This window comes from Maylandia zebra, linkage group LG23 (genome assembly GCF_041146795.1).
Source record: "Maylandia zebra isolate NMK-2024a linkage group LG23, Mzebra_GT3a, whole genome shotgun sequence".
Classification (NCBI taxonomy): Eukaryota; Metazoa; Chordata; class Actinopteri; order Cichliformes; family Cichlidae; genus Maylandia; species Maylandia zebra.
This window is the reverse complement of record NC_135188.1, coordinates 40,087,135-40,112,042: the sequence shown is the minus strand read 5'-3', so window position 1 is coordinate 40,112,042 and position 24,908 is coordinate 40,087,135. Positions and strand designations below refer to the sequence as shown.

The 24,908-nt window shown below is 43.8% G+C and overlaps 2 protein-coding genes across 7 annotated transcripts in view; one reads left to right on the top strand and one right to left on the bottom strand.

Moving 5' to 3' along the window:
* Positions 1-928: 928 nt before the first annotated feature.
* Positions 929-24,908, bottom strand: part of LOC101486609 (sodium- and chloride-dependent GABA transporter 2) — a 39,349-nt gene continuing 15,369 nt past the window's right edge. For 2 of the 5 annotated variants that reach the window (XM_014413157.3, XM_076879834.1), the window contains exons 2-15: positions 17,678-17,922; positions 17,378-17,512; positions 12,640-12,780; positions 12,443-12,533; positions 12,231-12,363; positions 10,803-10,937; positions 10,109-10,212; positions 9,172-9,296; positions 8,220-8,332; positions 7,984-8,121; positions 7,801-7,903; positions 4,599-4,699; positions 3,005-3,175; positions 929-2,904 (exon numbers count right to left, since the gene is read on the bottom strand). In XM_014413157.3, coding sequence (XP_014268643.1) covers positions 2,767-2,904; positions 3,005-3,175; positions 4,599-4,699; positions 7,801-7,903; positions 7,984-8,121; positions 8,220-8,332; positions 9,172-9,296; positions 10,109-10,212; positions 10,803-10,937; positions 12,231-12,363; positions 12,443-12,533; positions 12,640-12,780; positions 17,378-17,512; positions 17,678-17,891 — 1,842 coding nt within the window. In that variant the 5' untranslated portion in view covers positions 17,892-17,922 and the 3' untranslated portion in view covers positions 929-2,766. Of the gene's footprint in view, positions 2,905-3,004; positions 3,176-4,598; positions 4,700-7,800; positions 7,904-7,983; positions 8,122-8,219; positions 8,333-9,171; positions 9,297-10,108; positions 10,213-10,802; positions 10,938-12,230; positions 12,364-12,442; positions 12,534-12,639; positions 12,781-17,377; positions 17,513-17,677; positions 17,923-18,051; positions 18,125-18,448; positions 18,611-19,038; positions 19,209-24,908 lie in introns of those variants that run through there. The other 3 variants (XM_014413155.3, XM_014413156.4, XM_014413154.3) reach the window with 3 other exon arrangements.
* LOC143414901 (zinc finger MYM-type protein 1-like) overlaps positions 19,872-24,908 on the top strand; it is a 36,819-nt gene continuing 31,782 nt past the window's right edge. Inside the window, exons 1-3 of one of the 2 annotated variants that reach the window (XM_076879833.1) lie at positions 19,872-20,187; positions 20,439-20,492; positions 20,921-23,510. In XM_076879833.1, coding sequence (XP_076735948.1) covers positions 20,161-20,187; positions 20,439-20,492; positions 20,921-23,224 — 2,385 coding nt within the window. In that variant the 5' untranslated portion in view covers positions 19,872-20,160 and the 3' untranslated portion in view covers positions 23,225-23,510. Of the gene's footprint in view, positions 20,188-20,438; positions 20,493-20,920; positions 23,511-24,908 lie in introns of those variants that run through there. The other variant, XR_013095508.1, reaches the window with a different exon arrangement.

Below are 24,908 nucleotides of genomic sequence, written 5' to 3'. Positions count from 1 at the left end.
GTGTGATGAAAAAGTGCTGCAGCTGCGAGCTGGTGGCAGTGAGCCTGAGCAGAAACGAACTTTTCTCCAGCATCTTTCAAAGCATTCAGTGAAACAACGCACAGACACATGCTTTGGCTCGCATCCTTGCAGCGTCCTCCTCTCTTCTTCTCTCCCTCCCTCTTCCTCTCTCCTCTTTTGAATCTCACACACTCAGCCCACTGGATCATTTTTAATCCACATCATGTGAAACAGAGACGTATGCCAAAGCAACCATATGGACATAAACCCTCCCCCGTTTTCCCTGCACACACACACACACACACACACACACACACACACACACACACACACACACACAGTTACATAGTAACCCGGATCACATGTGCAAGAAGGAGGCTGCATTCAGTTTTGCACGTCACCAAAACGAGATGTGTGTTTGTGAACCCTTCGTGCTGAGCCACGTGTGTGTGGAGGACCAACCCGCTTCCTCTGGTGGCTGTGAGGGGAGGGAATCCAATACAGTTAATTGACAAACCGAGCCTTTTACATAACCGCCGGACTCTGTCTAAGTGCTGCTGTCTGAATTCCTCCCCACCCGCTGCTGCTCTCCCTCCCTCTTTAGTCTCCATGACACCCTCTCCTCCTCCTCCTCACACACACACTCCATCTCTCCTTGACTTCTATCCTTTCACGGATGTTAAACCAGCAATTCGCATCAGGATGAGGAGAACACTAATCACGGCATTTGTTCCTTTTTCCTCCACCTCTCTCCTCACTTCTTCGCCTCCGCTCGTCCACCCTCCTTGTAGAAGCCAGGTGTGGCCTCAGCATCTGTTATCGCCCCACTGAGGGAGACCGCGACGCCTCCCGGGGCCTCCCGGCGACACACCTGCACGCACACACACGGCTTGTCACACGAGCTGAATTAAACAGTCGACACAAATGCTCATGTCCACAATGTTTATATATATATGTATATTAATATATAGTCATTTAGAAAAGAAAATAACAGTACAGATGGAGGATTTCAAAATAAAGAGGCACATGCATACACTTGTAAACAGAGATGATGACACACTTGGATCAATCTGAAGTCAATCAGAAAGACATCCAGGTTTGAATGACAGCAGTTTCAAGTTTCCATAAGAGTCTCTTTATATCTTCGAACATACTGCATTTGAACACATCACAATTGCTCAAGAAGAAGCGTTTCCAGTGAAGAACAGGTTGTGTCCTAAAGCACATTAAGTTACTGGAGACGTCGCCTCCACTAGGCTGAACGGTGATAGAAAAAAAACAGGAAGGAAAGTAGAGTGTAAATAATTAAAACATATTCTTGATTTACATTTCAAGTCCAAACATAAGGAACTGAAGTTGTTCAACTAGGACACATTCCTTAATCCCACTCCTGGTGTTAGTTTTCTATGTCGTAAACATATCTCTACTATCATTTACACGCTGTCTTCAAAGAAGTCTACTGCGTTCACACGTTAGAGCCGCAGAGAAAATCACAATAAAGAGGTCGGAGAACTAAAAACATTTCAACTCAAAAGTGATGTACAAAATTAAAAAATAAAGTCAGATATATTTTTCTGACAAAACAGTTGCAGCAGCAGTACTGCATTACTGCATGCTGGCTGTATGCATGTTTCCCTGCAGTGCACAGCTGTCTAAATAATGCCTCAAATCTTTATAAAAACTGCACAATTGCAACAGGAAGTAACAAAAACCCCCAAAACAAAAACAACAGTAATTAACTTTTTTAACAACAAAGACGTGTGATGGATAAAAACCGATTGCTGCACTTGATCTCAAGCACTTGTGCGTTGGCAGCAATAAAAAGGACTTGACTGAATGTCTTCTCTACTTGGTCTGAGGGTAAGACGTGTTATGATCCATTCAGATGCCATGATATTGCCATCACAGAGGGTGAAGCCTGAGAAAAAAAACAACCCATCCCTATAAATTACTGCATAACACGCCTGACTCATGGAGTCATTTCAGTTTATACCTTCACCCCAATGAATCGATGCACTCTTTTAGTGGACTCCAAAGCAAAGCAGTCATGCTAATGCAAACAGTAATCTCTCAGGCTCTCATAGAGAGTATAGCTCTATGTATGTATGACTGCTGGCAAATAAAGGGAACATTAGTCCTGCGCGCAGACAGCCAGCAGAAGCTATAATTATATGGTCCTTAATTACATGAATAAACTGAGACAACAGGAAAAAAAGCAGGTAAAGAGATAACATGATTCAAAGCCAGAAGGGTGTGCTGTTTTACAATAACCAGCTCTGGCAGGCAGGGTGTGGGTCTGGTGCAAAAGATTAAACAAACTGTGTCCCAGTTCAGGGCTGGACCCTCTGTAGAAAGCTCCAACCTGAAGAAACTATTCCAATAGCAGCTAGATGGTGCGTTCAGGTAGGTCTTGTTTAGTTTTGTTTACTTTAACTGACGTTTTCACTGAACTAATTCAAAATAACCTTCTAAAGTTAAATATGTGGAAAATATATCAGCTTTATCATCTGAATGCTCCTGTAGATGAAGGCCGTTGTAGATGATGTGGATGTCCTCTGAATCCCTTCAGAGAGCCCATAATTGAAGGATCACCTTTTGAGCTGATTACAACATTTAGTCAACAAGTACAGACTGATGAGGATCCAGCCCCTCTGTTGGTATCCAGCAGCATTAGCTCTAAAGTTGACCCTCTGCCCTGACACACCCGACTGACCGAGCAGCAGCCACTGTTACATTGTTGTCAAGTGTCTGTCGGGTCATCTTGTCCTAGATGATTTCTTTTAACGGTGCCTTTGACTTCTCAGTGAGAGGCAGACTGGGGCTGGAGGGGATCGCTGACTGGTTGGAGAGGTGGTGGAAGGTCAGTGACGGGGTTTCAACGGGGCTGCACAGGATTTGGAAGCGCTGCGGGATAGAAAGGTTGCAGTTAGTTGACTGTGGATCAGCGTCATTAAAGGCACAAGACAGTTTCACATCCAACAGCAGGAAAAACACATTGTATCACCTGTGTCAGGGTTCCCGGGGTAGTGACCAGGGCGTAGATGGCCCAGATGGGAAGCAGAGAAACGGATGAGAGGGTAAGGATCCAGCCCAGCGTTGTGGCCCATACTGGAGCCACCAGTCCTTTCCCCAGGCTCAGTGGTGACCAGCGCACCAGGGAAAATATAAATGTGGCCTGAAGAGGGGAGAAAGGAGGACGGGGTAAATACTAAAGGTCTAGGCCTCTGTCAGTGCGCCCCAGGGTGGCTGTGGCTACAATGTAGCTTGCCATCACCAGTGTGTGAATGTGTGTGTGAATGGGTGGATGACTGGTTGTGTAAAGCACTTTGGGGTCCTTAGGGACTAGTAAAGCGCTATACAAATACAGTCCATTTACCATTTAGGCTTAGACATTTTAGGCCAAAAATGGTAAATCAGTGTTTCCCAGTTAAACAGCAGCAGCGATAAATACCCTCCCTGAGAGCCCTTTAATAGCAGCTGGATGTAGACGAACAGGTGGCTATTTACTCATTCGCTGTTATGCGGTCGATGAGATGTCTCCTAATGCTCTCAATAAATATGAGACCGGGAAAGAGTCTGGCTCTGTCCAAAGGCAGTAAAACACCTCTGCTGCACAGTAAAAACATGCAGTACCTCTCCCAGATTTTCATCTGTGCAAAACGTGTTTGAATTTAAATAGTTGCTGATTATATTTTTATACTAAATTACAACTACGTGGACAAAAACAAAGAAACCCCAACGACCCTGGGAAAGGTCGTAAAATACGGATCAAACCAGAACGCAGTGATCTCCAAAACGCTGAAGCCCCATATTTAACCTAACAAGTGAAGAAACAAAGAAGTTTCTCAACATAAGATTTCAAAGAACAAACAGATTATCATTAAATGACTCAAGGCTGAAAACCAACGATCTTTATGGTTTAAGGCAGTGCTGCATTTAAAAAAAGACACAATTCTGTAGTGGAAATCATTTCATGGGCTTAAAAATACTTGAAAATTGCAAGTTAAACCTCAGAAAGTATCTAGAAACCCTCACAACCAAACAACAACAAAACAATTCTACAAACAAGAGAGGCGATGCTGCCGTCTTTGGGCCACAGCTGATTTAAGGATGGTCTGACTAAATAAGACTGGAACTAAAAACGAGTATCTGGAGCGGGAAGTGTGTCCATAACTGCAGCTTTCTTGAATGTGTTGCTGGCATCAAATTGAAAAGCAGACTACATTTTTCCAAATAACTTTTGACATGCTGTCTTTCTTCTGTTTCAGTTGAATGTAGCCTGAAATTATTTGCATTCAGTTTCCATTTACATGTCAAACAGTGTTTCAACTCTTTTGGAAACTGCTCGCATCCAGTGCTTCTTGCGTCCTGCCAACGGAGCTCATGATTCATTTTCTGCTCTGGAGGTGGTGGAATAAAAAGCCAACCTCACTGATAGAGAGACAAACAAGTGGCACACAGATGAACCCTGATATTTTCCTGAGAGGTGGAAGGTGGAATCTGTATGAAATCCCACACCTGTGCTAATGGACATCCTACTTCACAACAAACAGCTCATAACAAAGTGGAATGCAGGTCAGCGGGTGGAGGTTACTCACAGTGCACACGATCGGGGTCAAGTATTTCCAGCACAGGTTGAAAAAAGGAAGAGGGCTGTAGCCGGTCATATCCCTGATGTTGGCGCTGAAGCGCTCTGCTCCTGTGGCCAAAACAAGAACACAGTGAGGTTTGGTTGTGGTTCAGTTCACATCATGGTTTGGCAACGGTGGCCAACTGTGCTTAGAGAACATTTTTTCTTCCTGGTATTCATCGCCAGAGCGGAAAATACAAGCAAAAAAAAAAAGGAGAGAAAAACAAATTATAACTGAAATCGCTGCTGCACAGGACAAACAGCCAAGCTGCTGTTTACAGCCTGTCCACGCTCATACACTGACATCACGGTGAATGACCTTTGACCTTTCAGATATGAAATGCCATTATGTTATTTTATCCTTTTGGGCAGTTGTGTGGAATTTTGTTGTAATCTTGTGATATACTGGCCAAGCTGAGGACACACACCAAACTGTCTGACTACCAACCCTCCTGAAATCCACACTAGTGCTTTTCTCGGCAGGCTTAAGAAAGTGAGCAAAATGCTATCAGTACCTACAGCTCTTTTCTTTTCTGTCTGGAGTGGTAGTAGGAGGAGCACAAACTGTCACATACTCTGCAACTTAATTCAGTTTTATTAATATATAACACAACAACCTCAAGGCGCTTTATATTGTAAGAAAAGAAACATCTACAATATTAAAAAGGAACTCCAACAATCAGACGACACCCTATCCGGTTGTTAAGTCTGACGTCACTAGCCGTGTCTGGGTCTAAACTCCGCTGCAGGTCCATATATCAAACGATCACTATGGCATTACTGAGAGTTGAAAAACTGTCTAAAGTCTTTCATCTTTAATAAAATGATTAGCGTTCTGCTCTACCAGGTGTAACAATTGAGTTTAACATCCAGGCATCCATGAAAACGGAATTTATGACATTTAACGGAGTTAGAAGTTAGCAGGGAGTTAGCTCACTAGCTTCTATCTAAATACAATATAGCATGTCCTGACTGCGGGGTTTTGGAAACAAATTAAAACGTACAGCTTTCTTATCACTTCCAGCATAAATGAAGACAGAAAACTAAACAGCAGTGACGTTTGTAGGATTACTGAAGTTGGGCTAGCTGGTATATAATGATGTGCTACGTGACCGCTAGCGACACAGCTATGTTAGCATAATATAAACAAGCTAACTTTTTTTTCCACTCGATAAAAGTTAACGTGAGTTTTCTCGGTGGTCAGAAACAAATGTAATCGCATGGCAGGATGCTGTAAAAGGACCAAACTTCAGCCAGGAGAACAACTGAGATAATCCATCCACAATACGAGGTTAGTCATTCATATACTGCTGCATGGGCTGGGCTGTAGTTACATCCTAAGGTTTTAAAAACTGAGCTTAAATAAATGATTAGCGGTAATAAAAGCCGAGGGAGGTCAACAGGGATCACTGACTGTTTTAGGAGCTTTTTGAGATCAAATAGAAGAAAATACATAACATTAAACATGTTAACAACACAAAAGCCATATTAAACGCAGACTACTTTAGACCCGGAAGTAGGATTCGTCGCGTCATCACTGAACAACCGGATAAGGAAGCACTTGGCGACAGTGGGAAGGAAAAACTCCCTTTTAACAGGAAGAAATCTCCAGTAGAACCAGGCTCAGGGAGGGGTAGAAACAGGACAAACCACCACACTGTAATGACTTACTCAATAACCTTAAAGCAATTTTGACACATGAAAGCTGGAGAATCTCGGGAGAGTCGGATGAGGAAGTTGTCTGCAGCTTTTCTTTCAGTTCAGTTCAGTTCAGAGTGTTAGTGGTCATCAGAGTCCTTAAAAAACTGTAAATTCCCACAGCCGTAAAAAGGGGGAAAAGGTGCAGCTGAGTTGTGAACGCTGTGTCGCACAGTCCACTTAAAACCCTTCTCCTCAACTCAAGGAGAGCCATAAAAACAGGCTTTTTGGCCCTCATAAGCACCCACACCTACAAATACATTCTCTGCTGGAGTATTCAGCCTATTTTTTATCTCATGAAATGGCAACATATATTTTTTCTAACACTTAAAGTCGACTGTCTAACCTCACTGAGCGTTTACTGCATTGTCCTGATGTATGCATATAAAACACTCCGTCCATTGCACTTTTAAACAAACAGTGTTTTTGTGAATGCTTCAGACCTCCATGTCTGGCTGGAGTGGGGGCTCCCTGGGGCCAGCAGACTGAGACTGAGAGGCGACAGGGCCCGGAGGCTGATTTAGGGCCCGGAGGAGACAGACAGGGGCCTGGCTAGGAGCCAGTCTCCCTACAACAGTGGGTAGCTGCAGCCATGTTAATATACTGTCTACTGCCTCTAAGTGGAATGCCGGAGGAGGGGAAGAAGTGGACAGCGAGACTGTGTGTGTGTGTGTGTGTGTGTTTATCAGATTTGAGGACTTATATTCATTAGTGATAAAAGTTCTTTTTATTTTCTATATAACAGCAACCAGCTTAAGATTATGTATAATCTCATTATCCTACTGCCTGAGCTCCAACTGAATTTAATTAAAGTCAGACTAGTAGAAATGACTCGGACACTATTTTTCCATTAATTTAGTGCTACATTAAAAAAAAGAAAAGAAAAGAGCAAATAAAAATCAAACAAGAAGAGAGGAGACCAAAGCAGGAAAAAGGAGTGGAGAGAGAGAAAATCAAAGAAAATTGAAAATAAGCTAAAAAATGGAAAGAAAAGAGAATTCAAAACAAGAGTGGAAACAAGATAAAGGAAAGAACCAGGAAAATAGGATGGCAAAAAATATAAGAACATTGAAAAAAGTATTTAAAAGAAAAAGGGGAAGAGGGGTTAGGGAAATGAAATGTTACACCGGAAGAGTCAGTTTGCGAAGGATCAGAAAGAGCAGTGTGGCGAGGAGAAAAAAGGGGAAGACAAGGAAAAGATTAAAATTGAAAGGAAATGAATGATTAGATTGACAAGGAGATTAGATAAAGACGGAAAAGGAGGAGAGGAAAGGGAAGGAGAAGGAAAAAAGAAGTAAAAGGGCACACAAAACAGAAGAGATGAGGAAAAAGGGAGATGATCAGAAAAGGAAGGAAAAGGAAAGGGGGAAGAAGAGAAAAAGGAATGGGAAATATAGAGTGGAGGGAAGAATCATGAGGACAGAAAACAGGTGATGAAAGGGCAAGGAGCAGGCTAGAGTTGGGATTTGTACCGTAGACCCAGCCGATGGCCAGAGACTGGAAGATGGAGAGAAGCAGCAGACTGGCTCCACTGCAGGAGAAATGGTCATAGATCTGGAACACATACAGACCGCCCTGCACCACACAGAAGAGACGACTCATTAAAAACAGGCTACTTCTCCAACACAACACATCCATCCACCGGTGTGACTTACCGGTGTGACCATGACCAGTCCAACCAGGAAGCAGACGATGCAGACAAACAGCAACAGCAGCTCTCTGCGGTGACCTCGTCTGATCAGGTGAGGGTACAGGTCAGTCACTGATGTCATCAGGGCCTCCAGGCTCACAAACTGCACGAGACACATATGTCGGCGTGTTTCCATGACACCGAACGCAACGCCAGTGGAGAGAAATTCAAAGTTTGTCGAGGGTGTTAGTCTGCATCTACCTGTGTGTCCAACCCCAGCATGATGATCATGAGGAAGAAGCAGACAGCCCAGAGTTGGGGTACGGGCATCATGGCTACAGCTCTCGGGTAGGCGATGAAGGCAAGCCCGGGTCCTGAGAAGACCATGAGACCAAAGATATTACAAACAATTAATATAAGTTTCTTCTGACATAAAATAATGGAAAATATTTACTATTTTTATCACATTATCATTTAGAGCTGAGCTCGGTTTTGTCGGAAGTTTCTTCCTTCAAAGAGAGTTTTCCCTTCCCACTGTTGCCAAGTGATTATTAATGGGTGGGTTGTCTGTGTAGCCACCACGAAGCACATCATTAAATACCAGCTGGGCCAACTTCAGTAACCCTACAAACGTCACTGCTGTTTAGTTTTCTGTCTTCATTTATGCTGGAAGTGATAGCAGAGCTGTACGTTTGAATTTTTCAGAAATCCCTCAGTCAGAACATGCTATATCATCTTTAGATGGAAACTAGCGAGCTAACTCCCTGCTAACTCCGTTAAACTTCATAAATTCTGTTTTCACGGATGCCTGGATGTTAAACTTCATTGTTACACCTGATAGAGGAGCCACACTAATCATTTTATTGAAGATGAAAGAATTTCGACAGTTTGTAACTCTCAGTGACGCCGCAGTGTTCTTATGACTTTGGGACCTGAAGCAGAGTTTGGACCCGGAGCAGGCTAATGACGTCGGACGTAAAGACCGGATTGGTATGTGTGACTAATTTTATGCTTCATTATTATTTTCACCACAAGGGCATCTTGATAAAATCTGGTTTGGGATCACTATCACTTCTGATTGTTTCACACTTCCTCCTCATGCTTTAACAGTTAAATTAAGAGTTAAATTAGCCTGTGGCACAAAACACCACAAAGTCAAAGTCTGCTGACTTATGCTGACAGTTCTGTGTCCTGAAGGAAAACAGTCTCTCACCTGATTGGGCTACGGTGCCTATGTCCACGCCTTGTTCCTCAGCCATGAATCCCAGCACCGAGAAGATGGCGAATCCTGCCAGGAAACTGGTGGCGCTGTTCAGGAGGCACAGCATAAAAGAGTCCCTGGAAAAATACATAAATACACACAAAATTAATCTGAGTTAACTAATTAGATTTCAATACAGTGCTGCCCAAAAGTCTTGAGCCACCCCTCATTTCCTTATATTTGAGTGGTAAAATCATGCAAACATACATGAAAATCCAGGATATGAGACAAAAAGGGAGTTTGTACAATTCTGACAAGCTTGAAAGTCGATATTTGATACGACCACCTTAATTCTTTATGTGAAGATGGAAGTTTTTGGCTAATAGGTCTAATAGTGAAAATGGTCGGGTACTAGGACTGGACTGAAAGTAGGTGAAAAAGCAGCCAATGTCCAAAGAAAGAACCGTGAAAGACCTTCAGAAGTCTGGAGAACTATTACTCAAAAAACTGCACAACAGTCTGGCTCCTGGTAAGCAGTATATACAGAGGGTGTCTCAAGAGTTTAGCACAGCACTGCGCTGAACACAAAAAACACCCTGTGAAAACTGAAAGACAGAACACAACCCCACTGAGGACTTGATCTGTGTGTGTGTGTGTGTGTGTGTGTGTGTGTGTGTGTGTGTGTGTGTGTGTGTGTGTGGGAGTCCTACAGTGTGGGAAACATGGCAGTGAGGGCTTTTCTTTAAGGTGTGGCTGTATCAGTGTGTTTTCTCTGTCCATTCCAGCCATTCCTGCTGGAAGCCATCTGACCAGTGGGAGCTTACATCTTACATTTCAGCAACTACAGTTTGTCTCAAGTCAAGTGGAAGAAGGAGAAGCCGTGTGGCCGACTCTGTTTTTACGTGGTTGTATGCATACATGTCTGTGTGTGTCTGACATAGTGTCTCACTTATAGCAGTCATTGTTGTATTTGTTGTAACTGCCCAGAGCTGTGAGACTTCCCAAGCAGATTCCATAAGAGAAAAATATTTGGGTACCTGCATCCATCCATACCTACAGAAACAAAGAGAAACAGAGAGCGAGAGGAGAACGTGAAAGGACATGTTAGCCCACAAGCTCATATCTAACTGACTGATATACTTTATCAGCCTTGGCTGCTGTTTTGGGGTCAAAGGTACACCGTACAAGATGTTCTATATTACACAGTTTACAGGTAACATGACACAAACTTGGCTAATTAACAGAAACAAATAGATACTGATGCTGTCAAACCGTACCCACACGATAATAACAAACACTTTTTCACACCAGTGAAGAAGAGTTTGAAAGTCGCTTCTGAATTGATAGAGCGCAAAACCACAGCGACAATAAGATCTAATGATCTAGTGATGAAAATGTGGCACAGAGCAACAAATCAGATGTCACGTTGTAAACTACATTCAGCTTCACAACAATAATCCAATCTCCTTCCTGCTGTATGGCAGATCTGACATTTACTCACCTGACAGTGCGGCTCTCCTACCTGTAGGAGCTGCCGTATGACCTGCAAGAACGACTAGAAAAATGTCCTCCGACGTGATGCTTTTCAAAATCTGCCACCGTTTACGGACACATAAAGCGAGTGCGCGTTTGTGTTGCTGTACCTGTGGGTCAGCCAGGCGGGTAACGTTGGGTTTGAGGTAGTAGATGATTCCCTGGGTGGCTCCGGGCAGGGTGGCACCACGCACCAGCAGCACAAACAGCATTACATATGGAAAGGTGGCCGTCAGGTACACCACCTAGAATGTACACAAGAGCGTGCAGGGATGTGGTCGCAGAGACAAACAGGGAGGATGTGACTGTGATGTTCTTTAAAAAAAAAAGAAAGAAAATACTACAAGAAGGAAAGTTGGAGTATTAAAATCTGTTGACTGACGGCGGCGGAGGCACAGCAAATAAGTCCGACAAAGTGGCTGCAGTGTCGTGGCCCTTATTTCTCATCTGCTACATGAAAGGAGAATTATGTTTTGGACTTTACCGCTCCTCGAGGTTCTGTTTAAAAGACTTTATGTCACCATAAAAATGCTCCTGCCGTAGATATTTTTAAAATTTTATAAATAAATGGGTGCCATTAAATTATATGTAAGCATGTTTTGTTTATGAGGTAGGCATTTGGTTTTTTATTACTTTTTCATAGTTCCTTTGGAAACTTTTTTCTTCTCAAAAATGCATGTTGGCTATGCACTGTGTAAGAGGGAGAAAGTCACACACATTCTCCTGCTTCTACCTTTCTTTCTAAGCGACCTTTTGATTTGGAAATATGTCCAAAATCAGCCAGGCAGAGTTATAAAATCCCCTAACCTTTTCCCTACCCATGCTGGACAACATCCACCAATATTCACTCTTAAATAGTACATAAAGTACATAAAGTAGTATTCAGGACAGGCCTAGTTTCTTCATATTTTAGCAGAGAAGCCCTGTTTTTGACAAGTGAGCAAGCGCTGGCTCTGCTGCACACCATATAAATAGTTACCGAGAGGCGACCACCTCCAGTGACACCTATATTTATCTGACCCTGTGCTCTGGGGGATTGTAAAAACAGTTTTCACACAGAGGTCAAAGCAGTTCTCATGATATCCATTTTTGTGGGCACAAAATGCTGACTTTAAAATTCAAACACTAAAACTAGAAAAAGTGTCAGAAGTGGAACATTCGCAAGAGCTCAAACACTTGTTTCTATCACTTGATGTGGGTGAGCACCTGGAAACCACAGATGGAACTGTGATGCTAATGCTATGTCTAAAAACTTGCATTCAGTATGGTTACCTAAAAGTTTTCTGGTGCTACAGAAGACTAACGCTTTTCTGACATGACTGCTGAACACTTTACTGCTGAGCTTATGGGCTCAGTCCCTCATTTTGGCCAGACTCCCAAAACTTGTTGGTCACAAGTTGTTAGTCAATGAGCGTGCACTCGTCACATCTTACACCAAAGATGGATGCATCCATCTTTTACACTGTCTATGGTGGCAGCTTAGACATGTAGCTGAGACAGAGAGGGAACTTGATGAAGCTGATGTGTCGACTCCTCACCTTTCCGGTAGACTTGACTCCCTTCCAGACGCAGAAGTAGCAGATAAGCCAGACGGCGGCCAGACACAGAGCCAGCTTCCAGCTGATCGGGCCGAGCCCGTCCAAAGTGCTGGACAGGCGGAGCACCTCCCGCCTTAGAACACACGCAGCAGGTGTTAGCACCAAAACTGTTTCAAGCCTCATAATCAATACTGTAAAGATGTTACACTCACTCCCAAAACTCCATGACAGGGGAAGTGGCGTTCTCCGGCAGGCTGCTCGCGTTGGCCGTTTGGTTGTAGGAGTCATATGAGAAACACGCTTCTGCAGGAGGACACACACAACAGACCCCAGTTTGCCTCTTAAAGTCTTTTGCATGGTAGCGTCAAATTGCAAGGATGACAGCTTCTGATTTCCTGTTTTTACTGACTCGTGTTCCACGTGTTGTTACAGTGCGACCACGGCAGCTCCGCCTGGAAGCTGTAGGACAGGTATAAGAGAGCCCAAGCCAGGATGACTATGTAGTAAACACAGCCGTGCAGGATCATCACCTGGCTAGCGTAGCCGAGACCTAAGGAGACACAACAAGTTGCAGAGAAGACAAGCGGACACGTGTGGTGAGTTATGTGAGCATGAAGAGTGGCATAAATGAGCTTCAAAGCCTCCATGAACACGCCCTCTGTTATCAGTTCCAAGTCACTTGAGTTTGAGATGAAAGCATCCCGTTACTCAGACACTCGACTTGCAGCCCACACTGAGTACATCTTCATTAGATATGAATGATAGTCTTATGAGGCCCTGAGTGGGTTACAAAGTGTAGGCTGTTTGGCTAGACAAATAGCTGTCTGTGGTATCCGCTAATGAAATTCAGGCCGCATCTGACGACGGGCACGCTAACTGCACAAACCAGCGAGGAATTCCAACAGAAGCTTTTCTTTGTCCAAGTTTGCAATAAGTACGAGGACATGTGCCCGAGGAAGTGCAGGAGTTTATTCCAGTGCTAAACACATGGCCTTCATGCAGCTAGCTGTCAACAAAAACAGAGTGTGCGCAGATATGTGTGTGTGTGTGTGTGTCTGTTTGTGCACGCATGCATCTGCAGGCCATATGGGCCAGAGTGGCAAATGTTGGAACAAGAATAATTTTTCATTAAATAAAAAAAAACAAACATAGCTCCACTGACACAAACACATACATACACCAATTTCAGAGGCGGTCCAGCAGCTAGCATGCTACTAGCATTAGCTGAGATGAACAAGCGTAACTGGAACATTTGGGTCTCGTCTCTTCTACACGCTCTTTGTCCCTTTCAGCAACTTTCACACTTTCTCTAGAAACATGGCAGTTACCCTCAGGGCTGCATTGCTTTGCTAACTACTGGTTGGAATCTGTGTGGCAGGTTAAGTATTTTTTGTTTTTTTTCCCCATGCATGCCAAAGTTGCACACGCTGCTAAAGTGTTGAGCAAACACAGAAACAGCTCCGGGGCTTGTCTAAATCTGAGAAAGAAATATATGACTGTTTTGTTTTGTAAGAAGCCTCTGCTGTCACAAAAATGCCCACAAGGTGTCAACTGGCAGTGCTGAACACAAAGCTGTGAATGACAAAAGCCTCGTGTCCAGTTAAGCATTATTATTATTATTATTATTATTTTTATTTTTTTTTGCAGTTTCTCTTAGTGTTTGGTAAGGTCGCAGCACTAAAACCTGCTTGGGTAGGTTATGGAGAAAAAGAAAATGAGTTTAGTTATGGTTCTTTACAAGATCAACACTACACCTTGAAAAACGTGATGTGTCCATGTGACACTGGAGATGAGAGCAGTCTCATCACAGGGTCCCTTCATATAACATAGACTTGCTCTATCCCTCACACCATCTGTCCCGTGTTTTTTTTCAACTGCTGTGTTAAAGGTGAAAGATGAACTTGTTGGGTTGTGATTGTGTGTTTGGTTAATACTTATCTGAAACTCCTCTCTTGGACAGCGAGATACAAAGAAAACAAGACACTGCATGCTGTTCTTGGTCGGCAGGGAACGTGGTGCCTTTTGCACTCTTGAGCTGTTTTAAAGCACAAGCTGAGCTCCACTCTCCACTGCACATGCACACAGCTGGCATTTTCTGATTGCAGACACACTGTTTGTACAGGTTTTGTATTAACGTGGGAGCTTTGAATGCTTGTGCCAATATGGATGAAGAATGAGAAAAAAAGGCAAGGGGTAAAACCAGAAAACAGCACTGGGCAAAAATCTTGAGCTACCCCTCAACTTCTTTATAAGTTGGTTCCAAGGAGTCAGACTTTCTGGTAATTTTTTTAAAGTGGTCTTTAGCAATAGTTCTCCAAACTTTCTGAAGATCTTTCAAAGTTTTTCCTTGGACATTGGCTGCTTTTTCACTCATTGTTTCACTACTACTGAGAGTCACTGCTCACCTAATGCGGAGTTTTTAATGGTCAAATGCAGACCTTATTATCTCCCCAGAGAACTCACTTCGATCATACTCACAGCAGTGTATATCCCCCCCGACGCTAATGCTAGGTTGGCCATGAAAGAACTTTCTGCAGCCATTAACAAACACCAGAATAAACACCCCGAGGCTGCTTTCATTGTTGCTGGCGACTTCAACCACACCAACTTAAAGACAGTCCTCCCCAGATTCCACCAACATGTCTCCTGCCACACCAGAGGAGACAAGACTTTAGACCATGTGTATTCCAACCTGGCTGGAGCCTACAAAGCCACACCCCTCCCCCACATTGGACAATCGGACCATCTCTCCCCGTTCCTCACACCTAGGTATTCACCACTCATCCAACGTGTGAAACCTGCTGTGAGGACAATTGAAATGTGGCCAGAGGGGACAGACGCAGTGCTCCAGGACAGATTTCAAAACACAGACTGGAATATGTTCACCCACACAGACCTGGACCAGTACACCTCATCTGTACTGGATTACATCTCCAAAACCACAGACAGTGTCACCACCCAGAAACGGATCACCATGTACCCCAACCAGAAGCCTTGGATGAACCGGGATGTTCGTCTCCTCCTGAAGGCCCGCAACACCGCCTTTAGGTCAGGAGATGCACACGCCTACAGCACAGCCAGGGCTAATCTAAAGAAGGGCATCAAAAAAGCCAAACACCATTACAAAAAGAAGGTAGAAGAACACTTCTCTAACTCCAACCCCCGACGCATGTGGCAAGGACTCCAGACCATTACAGACTACAGGACCACCAAACCCTCCCCCGCATCCTCTGATGTCTCCTTCCTCAACGAGCTCAACAACTTTTATGCTCGCTTTGAGCGAGGGAACCCCACAACCACAACCAAAGCAGACATGACACCAGACCACCAACCTCTGACTCTCTCCCCCACCGATGTAGGAGCGGTGCTGAGCAGGATCAATGTCCACAAGGCTGCAGGTCCTGATGGCATCCCCGGGTGTGTTCTCAGAGCGTGTTCTGGGGAGCTTGCAGGAGTGCTGACAGACATATTCAATCTGTCCTTGGCCCACGCTGTGGTACCGGCCTGCTTCAAATTCACCTCCATCGTCCCGATACCCAAAAACTCCAACCCATCTAGCCTCAATGATTACCGCCCAGTAGCACTCACCCCCATCATCACTAAGTGCTTAGAGCAGCTGGTCCTAGCACACTTCAAATCCTGTTTCCCCCCTCACCCTGGACCCCCACCAATTCGCATACCGCCGGAACAGGAGCACAGAGGATGCAGTCTCCATCGCAATGCACTCTGTCCTCTCACACCTGGACAACAACAACACCTACGCCAGAATGCTGTTTATAGACTTCAGTTCAGCATTCAATACAATCCACCCCTCACAACTCATCAGGAAACTGACAGACCTGGGCATCAGTTCCCTCATCTGCAAATGGTTACTGGACTTCCTGACCAACCGCCCCCAACATGTCCGGCTGGATAACTGCTGCTCATCTACAATCACGATGAACACCGGTGTACCACAAGGCTGTGTGATGAGCCCTTTCCTCTACTCCCTCTTCACCCACGACTGCAGACCTGCTGATGGTTCCAACACCATCATTAAGTTTGCACTGATGAGGCCACGGTGATTGGCCTCATCAGTGACAACGATGAGGCCGCCTACAGGGAGGAGGTGGATCGTCTGGCTGAGTGGTGCGACAGAGACAACCTGCTGCTTAACACCGAGAAGACTAAGGAGCTCATCGTGGACTACAGGAGGAATGCTGACCCACATCCACCCATCCACATTAAGCGGACGGCTGTGGAGCGTGTGAGCAGCTTCAAGTTCCTGGGAGTCCACATCTCCGAGGATCTCACCTGGACGACCAACTGCTCCAAGCTGGTCAAGAAGGCTCACCAGCGCCTCTTCTTCTTGAGGACTCTGAGGAAGAACCACCTGTCCTCAGACATCCTGGTGAACTTCTATCGCTGCACCATCGAGAGCATCCTGACCAACTGTATAACAGTCTGGTACGGGAACTGCTCTGCCTCGGACCAGAAGGCGTTGCAGAGGGTCGTGAAAACTGCCCAGCGCATCGCCGGAGCACCACTTCCTGCCATAAAGGACATCTATAGGAAGCGGTGTCTGAAAAGGGCTGGGAAAATCATCAAAGACCCCAGACACCCATCACATGGACTCTTCACCCTCCTGCCCTCTGGGAGGCGCTACAGGAGCCTCCGGACTAAGACCACCAGGTACCGGAACAGCTTCTTCCCCACAGCTGTCAGACTCCTGAACTCTGCCTCCTGACATCTGACCCACGTTAAACTCATGGACTGAACATACACACACACCCACAACCACCTACACACACAATGGACAACTGTACCCTCAAACACACAATAATAACATGGACTGAACCACCACTCACAACCACTAGCACTTTATATAGCCTCTGTAGAAAGTATCCACATATCTCACTTATCTTAACTGCACTACTGTATAGTTCTGTGTAAATAAAACATACTGGACTGAAAAGACGCACACACATCTATTTTAAAGAGGTGCAAGCACAAACTCGTGCATGCAGTTATACAGACATTTGTCTTTGGAAGACTGAATTTGATATGTATCTAATAGTAACAATAATACATATTTGATTAAATAATGAGGAAAATTTTTTTGGCTGATATTACTGTTGGCTACATAAAACAAAAGGAAATAAGAGTACCTCCAAATAATGGGCACATATTCCTCCAGGCACTGACCCCTCCCAGGCTGGTGTACTGTCCCAGTGAGGTCTCCAGGAGGAAGAGGGGGATGCCGCACAACACCAGGAACAACAGGTAAGGTACAAAAAACACACCTGTGCCAAACATAAAAGGTGCTTTTAAGGAGCAAACCAGACCAGCTTAATCTTAATTTCAAGTCACAATGATTCTGAGAATGAGACTGGAAAAATAGGACAGGGAAAGGAGAAAAAAGAGACAAAGACACTTTAGACAATGCCAGTTTTACTTCCTCTCTTTACCTCCACCATTTTTGTAGCAGAGGTAAGGGAACCTCCAGACGTTTCCCAGACCGATGATCTGCCCGGCTACGGCCAGGAGGAACTCAGCCTTGGAGGCCCACTGGCCTCTGGCTTGTAGGCCGTCTTTGGTAGCTTCTTTTCCCATTGGCAGGCTCCCCTGGGGGAACTTGTTTAGCAGTGTCCCAGCAGGATTTGGAGGCAGTTGATCGGGCATTGCAGGTTCTGGCAGTGATACGAACACAACCCTGAATAAGGTGGAAAAGATAATGGAGACGATCAGGATGAAAGCAAATAACAGCTCACAACTAGTTCGGACTATTTGGAGCAAAAATAAAGTACAAGAAAGTAAAAGAAGGGGGCACGAAAGATCTCACATCTTCGCAGCCAAGCCTGAACGACAGGAAGCCGAGTGTGTCTGCTGGCAGTTGGTTTGGCTGCCTCACTTATCTACGATGCTTGTGTCAAGGACAAACTAATGTGGGTGTGTGTACTTTATCTGTGGACTGCAGGACTACCCCTTACTAAATGTGTCAGTTTCAACATAACTGGGAACTACTTCATACATTTAGGTGTTTTGTAAATGTACACACGGTGAAGGACATCCAACATTCAATAACTATGTCTACCTTTTACCTTAACTCCATCCATTGACTTGTAAAACTCTTTATTAATTTGTCCTTTAGTAAATTAATATAGTTATTACAGCAGCAATAAGACACTCTGCTCCTTGTTATGTTAAAAATCTCTGATATTCAGACTATTGTGACTCACCAGAGTTTATGATGATATTCTTTATTATTCTTTCATGTAGTATTAATTGAAGTAGAGCCTCTAAACTTTAGAACATTTCTTAAATATGAATTAACTGTTAAATCCCAGCAAAAGCAGTGAGGGTTACAATAGCTAAGGTTTCGTAACGTGTCGGAGACACTTCCTCGTTTACTTTGCGTAACCTAGATCCCACTCTTCCTTTCATAAACATTGTCAGGCCACGTGACCACCAAATACTGATATAACAAACACACCTAACACAGCATCTTTTCTTTTATAATCACTTCTTTTTTTAACCTTCCACCATGACTGGCCCGCTTATAACACCGAACATAAAAGCAGAAACGCTGACAATGTAACAACACATGTGTAGCTTCGGTTATCCTTGAAGTGAATGCTTTCCGTGTAACAGTTCCATGCTGAGGTTAAGCTAACGGCGGGGACCTGAGCGCTAGAGGCGGGATTAACACTCAGGATGCTCAACGAATAATGGCTGTAATTATTTCCCCGAACATGTGTCGTTACGCTCGCTTGTTATTTCACATATAATTTTAAAAATGTGTCAGAGAATTCACGGTGATATTGCCTACCTCTACGTTTCCAGTACTTCTTAATACCGCGACCACCCCTGTATACCGGCAGGGAAATGGTTTGTTCCGGGCAAGAGCTGCTGTGTGAGAGACTGCTGGCCGGTGCAGCGTCTCGATCCAAATTTATACAGGCACTATGTTTGGGTCTGGTATGGCGAGGGGATGTTAACCCGCAAGATGCAGGTTACAAAATGAAACACAAAGCATCATGGGTAATGAGTAGTTTAATTTAGCGTTGCACAACAAAAGACTTACAACACTGTTACTGGGTACCTGCTCTCCACTTCCTTATCAACCTTAAGAATCTATCGCGTGTACTAAACCCGCTCTTTCCTCCAAGTATTTTGGGTTATTTTCTGATGAATATGAGTCATGTTAGGTCGTTTCTCAGAAACCTGTTTCCCACTATGTTCTTTTGCTACCTGTATCAGTCAGAAAACTGGTCTTTCCTGCTGTTACATCCTTAGTAGTGTTGCTTGTAGGCCATTAAAAAAGCTAACATTTATTAAGCTATTTAACATATAGTAGTGATTGTGTCTTCATTATGTCAGGCTTTCATTTTGCTGCCACCCACCTCAAATTTAGATGTGATCACCCTTAGAAGTCACTTAGTTTTATTTATCCATAATATTTGAGTGATGCATAAGAATGGGTTATGCAATTCATAATAATGATAACAGCACCAAAACTAGTCAAATGAGCGGCCAGTGGCGTCGTTAGGCCTATTTTAGGGGTGCTGAAGCCTCCCTAAAATATTCTTAAGCCCCCCTAAATAATTTGGTGGGTTTTTTTTTTTTTTTTTTTTTTTTTTTAACTTATTCGATTTTTTTTTTTTTACAGAACTTGCAGACAAATTCAATATAAAGATGCAGGAATATGAGTTTAAAGAAATAATAATATAAACCTGTCGCTATTCACACAAATATGATCATAACTCGGTTGGTCCCTTTCGCTTTACATTGTTAAGGTAGCGTCAGTGCTTCGTTATCCAATCCCTTCCAGTTGTTCACAGGGGACATCCACATGACTGAAAATCCAGTCCTCGTTTTCACTGCTACTTTACACTCCGCTCGTATACACCTGCAGAAACACTAGCGTGCATGTGGCAAACGGCAAGAAATCATGGATATACGCAAGTTTTTCAAGAAAGTAAGTCTTCATCACTGGCTGGTAGTAACAATTAGTTAGCTCCAGCTAACAGCAGAGAGTCCCATGTAAATAATGAACCAGGTGCTCCCCATTTTGTAAATAAAAACCTGGCTAGCGCACTAAGTTAAATTGTTAGCATAATGTTAATTTCTGTCACTCGTTTTAGCTCTGAAAAATCCAGCTGAGCTCATTCAGGTATGGTTATCATCAGTGGAAATAATAATAATCACTCCATCCCCATTAACCTGTAGGAGTCAGGGCAGAGGCGCACAGAGAGGCAGAGGGGAGAGACGTCTGCTGGAGAGGTGAGTCAAAGGATGGAGTCATTTGTGATGGAGACAGTCTGATTAGAATTTTATGGGACTCAATATGGATATGAAATATGAAACATTTCAGTCACGGTACAACATATAAGACCTGTTTAACTTGAGCTTTTATTTAGGAGAGTCAAGGTTAGAAAGTGGAGAGAGCAAAGAGAGAGATATGTATATAAGTCAAATTAGCCTGACTCACATATTTGTGAGGGTTCTATTTTAATATTACTTCAATTCAAGTAATTTAGTAATATTTTTCAGGGCTTTAAATTGCAACCATTTTAGTCACATGCGTGCTCAAAATATAATGTTTGTAACTTCAAAATATTTGGGAGCAACAAATTACTGTGGAGCGGGAGCAGAAGTCATGATATTAGCAATTTACATTACAATTCAGTATGTTTTAATGTATCTTGAAGGGTGAGGCAGAAGGAGTGGCTGAGGGAGAAAAAGGTCAACAGGCAAGTTCAAGTCAGAGAGAGCAAGGAGAGACAGAGGAGCTGCAGCAAATAGATCGAGAGGCAGAGGAAGATCAAGTTATTACAGAGAGAGGAGAGCAAACAGGCCAAGAGAGGGAAAATGATGAAGCAGCTGCAGCAACTCATTCTACTACAGGGTTTGATTTAGGTGACAAAGACACAGGGCCCAGACAGGTGAAGCTGAAGAGCTATCCACATGATACTTTTGGTACACAGAAGCGAGCATTTAACCACAGCTGGTTTGAAAAGCACAACTGGTTAGAATATTCAGTCAACCAGAATGCAGCTTTCTGCTTCCCATGTAGAGTGTTTGGCAAAAACATCAAACATGATAGTTTGGTCAGTAACGGTTGCAAGAACTGGAAGAAAGCTTTAGTCATCTTTGGCAAGCATGAGATGGCACAAACACATAAGGACAGTGTTGTTACATGGAAAAGCTACCAGGGAACTAGCAAACAGGGAAACGTTGCACAGATGATAGCAACTGCAAATGTGAGTGAGATAGTCGAAAGAAGAGAGTATCTCAGACGAATTGTTGCAGTCACCTCTATGTTAGGGAGACAGGGACTCCCTTTTCGTGGTCATGATGAAGGTGAAGACAGCCCAAACAGAGGGAATTTTCTTGCGTGCATGGAGCTTTTGAAGGAGTTTGATCCTTTTCTTCAAAAACATAATCCCCCATCAAATGCACAGTATATCTCACCAACATCCCAGAATGACATGATTGACTGTTGTGCCCAGGAAGTTACTAGTGTCATTGTATCTGAAATGACAAAGTCTAAAGTCTATTCCATCATGCTGGATGAGGCAAGGGATAAAAAGGCAGAGCAGTTAGCTGTTTGTGTCAGGTACGTGTCAGAGGGGGCAGTGAAGGAGCGTTTCCTTGCACTTGCAGAGATAAAATCATTTGATGCCCAGTCCATTGCAAATGAGATTCAGCAGCAGATCCAAAACTATGGTCTTGCAGAGCTTAAGTGTGTAGCACAAACATATGATGGTGCAGCCGTTATGAGTGGCTCCACTGGAGGTGTACAAGCACATTTTAGAAGGCTCCATCCTGAGGCTATCTATGTGCATTGTTATGCTCATCAACTCAACCTGGTTTTGTGCAATACTTGCAAGGCTGTCCCAGAGGCTGTGGAGCTTTTCAGCTTGTTGGAGTGTGTGTATTCTTTCTTCAGCACCTCCCTAGTCAATCATCATAAGTTCATGGAGACTCAGGCAAAGCTTGGATTGACAAAAACTGAGTTTGTGCAACTTTCAAACACTCGCTGGGCATGTCAGTTGCGATCAATCAGTGCAGTTCTTGAGACATTGCCTGCCATTTTGGAGTGCCTATCTGCAATTGGATCCCCCATAGCTGTTGGTCTCAGAGCAAAGCTCTACAAGTTCTCAGCAGTCTATGCACTACTGATGTTTCAGTCGATTCTGTCTGTAACCGAAGGACTCCACAAATTCCTGCAGAAAGAGACTTCAGACCTGGCAGAAGCTTTTATCTGCAAACAAGCTGTGTGTGACACACTTAAGGGCAAACACTCAGATGCATTTGCTACAGAGCTGTATGAGAAAACCAAGGCCCTGTGTAACACCCACAGTATCCCTGAACCAGGTGCCAAGACAAGGCACAAACAGAGGAAAATGGAGGATTTTGTCCTGGAGGCAACTGTGGGTTCACGCACTGAATTGAACAACTCAGACACATTGAAAAGAGAGTTACTTTTCCCTTGTGTGGATCGGATGGTTGGCGAGCTTGATCAAAGATTTTGCAGTGTAGATGCAGGGCTGCTAAAAGGCGTCCAGGCATGCAGTCCTAAATCTGAGAACTTCTTGAGTGAACCACACTTGAATGAACTTGCAAAGCACTACAGACTTGACCTGAAAAAAGAGGAGGTTCTGGTGGCCAGAAACTTTCTTACCCGGAAAACAGAGGCTGGATGTCCACCCAAAAATATGTTGTCTGTGTACAACCTCCTTGATTCAGACATGTTTCCCTCTCTGAAGGCAACCATCCAAGTTGCCCTAACAGTGCCTGTCAGCAGCTGCTCGTGCGAACGGTCCTTTAGTGCACTGCGTCGGCTGCACTCCTGGCTGCGTCAAACAATGGGTCAGAAAAGACTTCACAGTCTTGCAGTCATGTCTATTGAAAAAGACACGCTTCAGCATCTGAGTCACAACAGAGTGATTGACCGATTTGCCACTCTTAAAAACAGACGTCATTCTTTGATGCTTCCACCCACCAAGTAACTGGTGATTGCAGCCAGAAAAATGTACTTTTTTATTTTCAGTTTTTTTCTTGTTATTGATGCAGCAAACACATTTCCTCTGTTTTTTTGTTGTACTGTATTATAAAGCAGACTGAAATAAAACAATAGATCTATTGGTGGCCTAGGATGTTTAATCTGTCCAAAAAAGTAGGAAAACAATTTCTCAGTCTTTGTTTTCTGTTTGTGAAATTTTGTGCTCATTCACTACGTTCGTTCATGTCGTGTGCATCTCTTGGGGGCTAAGCCCCCCCTGTCCTTAAAACCTAGTGACACCCCTGTGAGCGGCTATTATCCACATCCTTCCACACTGTAGCTGCTTTTTCTTTCCTTGATGAAATTTGCATTCTGTGTGATGGCATAAGCTGAAATAGCAGCAATGAGGGTTTCTGGCAATGCACTGATTTCACCACATCTATCATCTGCCACACCCTTATCTCGCGCTGTACTACTTGCTGTCGCTCACAGTAGGGCTTAGGGAGATTCCTACCTAAGTGATGTCATAATTAGAGCTGGCTGAATTTTTTAAAGAGGAAAGGTTCATCAGTTGTATTACCTCTTTTGATAGAGGAGAGAAAGAGGAAGAACACAGAGGGAGGACATGTAGACGGTTGGTGTGACAGAGGAGGATGCTAGGGTTAGGGTGGGATGGAGCAACCACTGTGAGAACCTCTAAAGCGAGCGGCCAAAAGAGGAAGAAGCACAGGTAACACTGGGATGTTCAGTGAGTGTTTGTTCTTGAAAACAGTCAGTGTCAGTCGAGGCTGTGTTTTCCATCCTATTCTATAACTTCCTTAGGTTTCTCCTTTTTTATGAAAAAAAGAGTAGACCTTGCTAAGTGTTCAACTTCTACCTGCTCCTGTAAAGGTGTAGTATGTGCATAGTGTGCCAAATGTAAAATTATTGTTATGTTGCCTTCATATATCACATGGACTGTAATATTCAGGGATAGTACTTAGGCTTTTCTTTGCTCTTGTTTTCTTGATATGAATACTATACACAAAGTTAAACTAACCTAACTAAACTAACTTTCTACTATATGAATATGTTTTAGACTTTCAACAATTAGAGAAGCACAAAAGGAAACTTTGAGTATTCCAACTTAGCTAATATAATTAACTATATTTAAATAAACAAAGTGAGGGTTGCAGTGTAAACGGTCAGTCTGCATTCACGATGTCCTCATTTTGGGCGTTGCCGTATTGCCAGTCTTTGGATTATCAATAATTAATTAGACCTCAGAGAACCTGAAGGGCTTAATAAAGGCTAGAGTTACAGTGGATGGAGTAGACAGGACTCATTCATTTCACTGTGGGCGATCGTGGCTCAAGAGTTGGGAGTTCGCCTTGTAATTGGACGGTTGCCAGTTCGAGCCCCGGCTTGGACAGTCTCGGTCGTTGTGTCCTTGGGCAAGACACTTCACCCGTTGCCTCGCCTCTGTCAGTGCACCCCAGGGTGGCTGGGGCTACAATGTAGCTTGCCATCACCAGTGTGTGAATGTGTGTGTGAATGGGTGGATGACTGGATGTGTAAAGCGCTTTGGGGTCCTTAGGGACTAGTAAAGCGCTATACAAATACAGGCCATTTTACTGTTGTGACTGATTAGCTTGATTCTTTTAAAATTCTCTATTCTTGTTCATGAGGTGGTATTTTTCAATCTGCTGTAC